Raw genomic sequence first — 7064 nt, 5'->3', positions numbered from 1 at the left:
ACTCGAATCGCTAGAGACCTGTAGGAGCCCGAAACCCTCTCCAAAATGAGCTCGAGAAAGTTCGAATGCCCAAAGAACACCCTTCCACAGCATTTCCTATCACTGAACCAATGTAGATCGTTGATCTGGAAGGACTCCTCCTCGTCGTCGATTTTGGCATAGCAAACCCCAAGGAGAGTTTTTGGCGGTAGAAGGCTTGTGCTGTACAGTGGGTAAACTGTGCATGTTAGCTTGGTTCGTTGGAGTAAAGACCCGCGTGATGGACATGGGAAACGCCGGCCGGATGCAAGCTCCAAGCGCCAGGTGGATGGGCAGTAAACATGACAATCAACCAACATAACCTGAGTTGACAATCCTGGAGAATGGCTAGCATAAGAGTCCAGCCCCCGATGTCAACAGTAAAACGCACTTTAATAGCTTTAAAAATTTTATGCGGTGTGTATTTAATAAACTGTGAAACCGTAGAAGGGACCTTGAACTCCGAGGATTATGTTAATTGTTAATGTCAAAGATTTACTGACATGCTATGTAAAGTTTATTTTTCTATCTGTAGTAAAGCTCTCATGGTAAAATTTTTATTTATTTATTTATGTATAAATATATGTTTTAATAGGGAGCATTACAATGATCTTTTATATATATGTATTATAATTTTAAGTCGTTTAATCTCCAAAATTCTAAAATTCAAAGATTTTTTTTAGGAATTGAATTATTTATGTATTTGAAATTGTATTTAGTATCACAAACTTACTCAAAATTATATTGTCAAAAAATGATTTCATTTATGTAATTTTTAATATTAAATAGATATTATTGAAATTAAATCATAAAATTATGATTTTATATTATATAATTTTTAAATATATAAATAAATTTAATATTTTACTATTTATTAAAAAAAAATTGTTAATTTTCTTTGTAAGTTTGATAGGATTACATTTTCATAGTGCTTAATTTTTTTCACCTTTCAATATATAAATAAATTTAATATTTTACTACTTACTTATTTAAAAAAAAATGATTTTTTTTATAAGTTTAGTAGGATTACATCTTCATTGTATTTAATTTTTTCACTCAGAGGATAGCACAAGCTTTGAACCTAAGACTTTCAGTTGGGTGAAACTTCATTTCCACAACCATTACTAATTAAACTATCCCAAATAAACCAAAAATAATTATTAATTAAATTGAATTTATATTATCAAACTAATATTCAGAATTAAAACTTTTATAAATTAAATTATCATTACACAAGTAATTAAGTATCAAACATCAAATATGATTTTTCTTCTTAACTAGTTAATTATTTCGAACTTTTCAAAAACCAAAAGCGAATTTTTATAAGAACATATATAAATAAATAAATTTAATATTTTAGCGTATAAAAAATTACAAGATAATTAATATTAAAAAATTAAATTTTAAATAAATTAAATTGAAATCACTGGAGAATAACATTTTCTTGAATTTCGAGACGTTTTCAAATCGAACTTGGTGAAATTCAAGAGAAGAGTGCTGACAGCTGGCATTTGTCGTATTTGCACGATTAAATTTATCCATACTGGAATCTTCGAATATTCTCGACGTTGAAAATCAAGAGCTCTGAAATTTAGACTGTGGTTGTAATGACCCCGGTAACTTGTAATTCTAGATAATTACTGTGGTGAAAACAATATGAGTGGTAACTTGTTATTATTAAAAGACATTGTTAATTTTGAAAGTGAATATAATAGACTATTTTGCACATGTGTATTGATGAAATGTTGGCAGCCTCCAAAAGGAGGATTTTCTATTAAAATAAAATAAATCAGTTATGAAACTGAAAAAACAACTGCCTCTCACCCAAGGAAAAGTCCTGGGAGGAAAACCTCTGGGCTGTTGATGAACAGGCAGAGGAAAGATTCCAGAGAGAGAGAGCAGAGTGGAAAAAGAGGGTTAAGTCTGGTTGTGATCAGATAACCCAGCACAGTGGTGCATGAGTCTTGTTGAGGGCTGCAGGCCTGCAAGACGGCTCGGGGGGAGAATCCAGTGCAGTGGATCTCAAGGTTGGGAGGTTAAGAGCAAAAACTTTGCAGGTGACTGCTGACAGTAAGGACATCGATAGCGGGAATAGCCAGGTATGCTCTTTCTGATCGAGTTAGTAGATAAAGAACAGGTACAGAAGAAGATAGACAGGACACAGAACTTGTTTTACTGTCTTAGTTGCTTACTGTCTTTAGTTACTATAGTATGTCAACTTGCTTAATACTTACAGTTCTGGAAACGTTTGTATATGTTAATATGAAATGGTGGTCACCTCTGAACCCTATATTAATAACTTAAGGAGGAACAATCATAATACGCTCAGAACAGAGGTAGTTTCTAGAGCTCTTGAAGAGATAGGGAACGGTATAAATATCAGTGAGATAAATTAGAAAACAGAAGTAATAGAATCAAGGCAAGATCTAGTATTGCTCGGTAGGAAACCTGGTTACATAATACAGATAACTTGCACAGAACAGGTGCTTGCATGTAGCACTGACGTTATATAACCAAAATAACGAAATGCTGTATATATAAAAGACCGAAACGAAATGCTGTATATATAAAAGACCGAAACGAAATGTTGTATATATAAAAGACCGAAACGAAATGTTGTATATATAGATGCCGAAAAGAAATGTTGTAAACATATATAATGGTCGAAACAACGTGTTGTATACATGTATATGTATATACGCCAAATGGCATGGCATAACACAATGTTGAATAAATATGAAACATTATACGGAAGTGATACTATGTAGTGAAACGTCTACATGTAAACAATAATGCATAGTAGTGTACAGATAAAGAGTGCAATGTGTGTCGAGTTGCTGGAACTAGACCCAAATGAGGGTTTATGACAAGTTCATTGTATTACCAGACCCGAGTAGGGTTATACTTCTATATAACGGACCTGGTAGTAGCTAAGTGTAGCGAGACAAGAAAGAAACAAATACATTATTACAATATAAGCTAGCTATATCAACATGCAACCTGTACATTAAACATACAGTAACTGACATTCAAAGCCAATGTGATAACTGTTTGCGAAAGAGGTAGACGCTACGTTCATATAACGAGCGCAGGGCTACCTCGGTTCGCCTTAAGTACATTTGAAATGGAAACTGATCTGCATAAATTACATATGGAACCCTTGAAATCGAACTGTAACGGTGCGCATCAAAGTAAACCCTTAAAGTTCCACAAATTTACTGGGTAAACAGGGTTAAGAGAATACAGTTGAACAACCAGAACATCAATCTTTCCATACGAACTGACTATGCCATAGCAGAACAAACACTTAGAATTATTGATGGATTTTGAGTAACAGAAGCAAATATTCATTAGAGAAAAGCTGCAAAATATTGTCATAGCCGTGAGAAGTCCGGCATATAGGACGGTGGTAAACCACGGAGTGAAGAAAACTGATATATAGTAATAACTCGTGAGAGCTTCCCAAAATATTCATCCGGAGACATTTAAAGCCGGAGAACCATGCCCAAAACAAATGTACAGTGATACAGTAGATGGCGTGAAAGCCTTAAATAACACCTATCTAAACCCTAAGGGTTCACGCGAGATAGGCCTGCATGAAAGACTGTCTGTACAAGCGTAACCAAGGTTGAAACAAACTGTTCGAACCTGAGACAGGTAAACAACCATAAACCCTGTCTCAGCCTGGGGTCAATGCATACTGTAACTCAAACAGCTAATAACCATAAAAGGTCAGTCAGACATACCTGTAAGTTCCGCCAAATCGCCCAATCCTTCTGCACATGGTCGGAGGAAACTGTGGAGGGTCTGTACAAAACCCTCATGACAAGTATTCGGCCACAGTTAGAAATTGAGGTGACAAATAATTTAACAAGCAACTGAACTGACTGTAATATGAACACATATTGACCTCAGAAGTATCCTTACCTGAGCAGCGAGATGGGTACCGGGTAGTTGCAGAGAAGTCGGTGGGAGAGGTGTGAGAGCCGGCTGCTGCAATGTGTTGCAAATGACCCAGTCCGATGAACCCGGCGAATAAATATCGTTTGCCAAACCCTAGCTTAACCAGAACCGTTCGATGAGAAGGGTAGATCTCCATCGTTGATTTAGGCGGGAGGTCATGGCGCGAAACCCAGTGTGGGTCAACCCTGTGCAGGTCACATGCTATCACGTGGTTTGAAGCCAGCTGGTCCGAGAAAGGGTGAGTTGGGCTGTCACGCCCACACCACCTGGCATATAACATTAACGCCAAGCCGAATATGATAGCATAACCATACAATGCATTAAGTTATATATATCCAAAACATTAAAAGGCGTAAGACCACGTGTCGTAGACCTGATCATGGATAAAATGTTATATGTAAATACTTGTTAACTTATGAACCAGTGTGAGCACATTCATATATAGGTGAGTGTAAAGATATGAAAATTAAGGGTTATATTACCTAGTAAAAGTGAGGGGATGATGAATGGACCCTCCTTATACCAAATTTTTTTTTTATTTATGTATTTTTATACTGAAGATCGTGACAATGTGGTATCAGAGCAGAGGTTTCAAAACTGTGGCCTCTGGAACAGCAAAGAGTATCTTATAAAGTATATACAAAGACAATGCAGCTAATTGACTTTCTTGTGTACCAATTAGGAGATCCATACAGAGACAGCTACCTGCTAACAGTTAATAGTAAGATGGAGGAAATGCCGGGAGCTGGCGGCAACCCTCAAGAAAATGCAGGGCTGTGGGTACAGCTTGGTGCTGAGACACGCAGTACCAATCTGGCGATACTGCAAACTGTTCAAGAGCTGAAAGGTGAGATGGCGCGTCTACGAGAGGACAACGCGCGATTAACAATGGAACAAGAAAGAATACTGAAAAGCTTGTCAGATAAACAAAATCCACCCTTAGCCAGCCCTAGTGCAGAACAGCAAAGGGGCACTGAAGAACGGAATTACGCACCTGAGCTTTCAGAAGAACAGGAAGACCATTCTGATAATGTGCAAGAGCAGCAAACCTCCAAGCGTCAGAAAATGGAATTACAGGGAGAATTTCGAAAAATCAAACCTCCACTTTTCGATGGAGAGCAGGAAGAAGCAGCAGAAGCCTGGTTGATTAATATTAATAAATATTTCCAACTTTATGAATATGATCAAAATCTGAAGGCGCGGCTGGCTATTTTTCAGTTGCAAGGCAAAGCCACCTTGTGGTGGGAAGAGATTAAAATTGTGAAGGGAGTAAGTGAGCAAAGCATAACCTGGGAAAAATTTCAGAAATATTTTAAGGAGAGGTACTTAACTGAGCGCTTTTATGATGAGAAGGCGCGAGAATTCCATGACTTACGGCTAGGACAACAGTCCATGGACGAATTCATAAATCGCTTCACTTCTCTGCTTCGTTATGTGCCATACATAAAAGAGGAGAAGGCCAAGGTGCAGAGGTTCGTGAGTAGCCTACCGGCTTATATAAGGGAACGGATTGAGTTTGACAATCCCCGAACTATGGATGAAGCAATTCGGAAGGCTAGAATTTGTTACCAGCAGAAAAAACAAAAGGGAGAAATTCCAAACAAGAAATGGAATGAAAGAAAAGGTAGCAGAAGTGCTGGAAACAACAAAGGCAGCCGTGGAAATGGTGGTAAAGGAGCTGGAAAGGGGCAGTTTAACAGAAGCACAAACAAGAGTACCTTCCGGGCTAAGCCAAGCGAGAGCAGGATCAGCGAACCACCTACTAGATCGGAAGTTGAGGGAACCAGACCTTCAGTTCAGTGCTGGGTGTGTGAAGGACCGCACTACGCTAGAAATTGTCCACAGCGAAAAAGAACTGATCAAATATCTCAAGTCCATGAAGCCTCAACTGTTGGGGATGTGGCGCGCAGCGTACCAAGGATCAATGCAGCATTAGAGGACCGGCAGGCGGAATACCAACCTTCCATGGTGGAATTCGAAGGTAAGATTTCAAACCTTTCTGTAGCTGTACTTATTGATCCAGGAGCTACTTTAAGTTATGTTAGTCCAAAAGTAGTGGAACACTGTAAGCTACCACCAGAAAAGTTTAAAACCCCATGGTTGGTCCAGTTAGCCACGGGAGCCAAAAGGCGGGTTTTAGCTAAAGTTAATAACTGTTCTTTCAGTATAGCTGGACAGCCCATAACGGCAGACCTGAATGTACTTCCGTTAGGCTCCTATGACATTCTTATTGGTATGGATTGGCTGGAAAAGCACTGGTCGTTGGTGAACTGCAAAACCAAGACCATATACTACAAAGATGATTTGGGGCAGCAGCAGGAATTGCAGGGAATTAAACATCCGGTTCAGATTCGACCTATCACTGCAACTCAGTTAGCTAAATGTATTAGAAAGAAATGTCAGATCTATGCCATACAAGTTGGCTATGTGAACCAGAAAGATAAGATGTCTGCATTAGACGATATTCCAGTGGTACAGGAATTTACAGATGTATTTCCTGAAGAGGTACCGGGTTTGCCTCCAAGAAGGGACATAGACTTCACTATAGAGTTAATACAGGGGGCAGCACCAGTATCGTGGGCACCGTACCGGATGAGCATACCAGAGTTAACGGAGTTGAAAATGCAGCTCCAAGAGCTGTTGGAGAAACAATACATTCGACCCAGCGTGTCACCCTAGGGAGCTCCAGTATTGTTCGTGAAGAAGAAGGATGGGACCCTTCGCATGTGCATAGATTACCGACAGCTGAATAAGCTCACGGTCAAAAACAAGTACCCTTTACCCAGAATAGATGAACTCTTTGATCAAGTGAAAGGGGCAAAAGTGTTTTCCAAAATTGATCTGCGATCTGGTTATCATCAGATCAGGATTAAGGATGAGGACATTGCCAAAACTGCTTTCCGGACACGCTATGGGCACTACGAATTTGTAGTGCTACCTTTTGGTTTGACCAATGCACCTGCTACTTTTATGTGCATGATGAATAGCATGTTTCACAGGTTTTTGGACAAGTTTGTACTGATATTCATTGACGACATATTGATATATTCTCGTTCCCAACAGGAACATGAGGAGCACCTTAG

General features: G+C 38.7%; 1 protein-coding gene across 1 annotated transcript; it reads left to right on the top strand.

Moving 5' to 3' along the window:
- The first annotated feature begins 6216 nt into the window (after positions 1-6216).
- LOC149214816 (uncharacterized) lies at positions 6217-6660 on the top strand. Its single transcript, XM_089389511.1, has one exon. The coding sequence runs from the start codon at positions 6217-6219 to the stop codon at positions 6658-6660; it is 444 nt and encodes a 147-aa protein (XP_089245637.1).
- Positions 6661-7064: the final 404 nt, after the last annotated feature.

This window comes from Pinus tabuliformis, chromosome 1_1, assembly GCF_031772625.1.
Source record: "Pinus tabuliformis cultivar Carrire ecotype Pingquan chromosome 1_1, CPIR1, whole genome shotgun sequence".
Classification (NCBI taxonomy): Eukaryota; Viridiplantae; Streptophyta; class Pinopsida; order Pinales; family Pinaceae; genus Pinus; species Pinus tabuliformis.
Note: the sequence above shows the minus strand (reverse complement) of the source record. Positions and strands in the feature narration are given on the sequence as shown.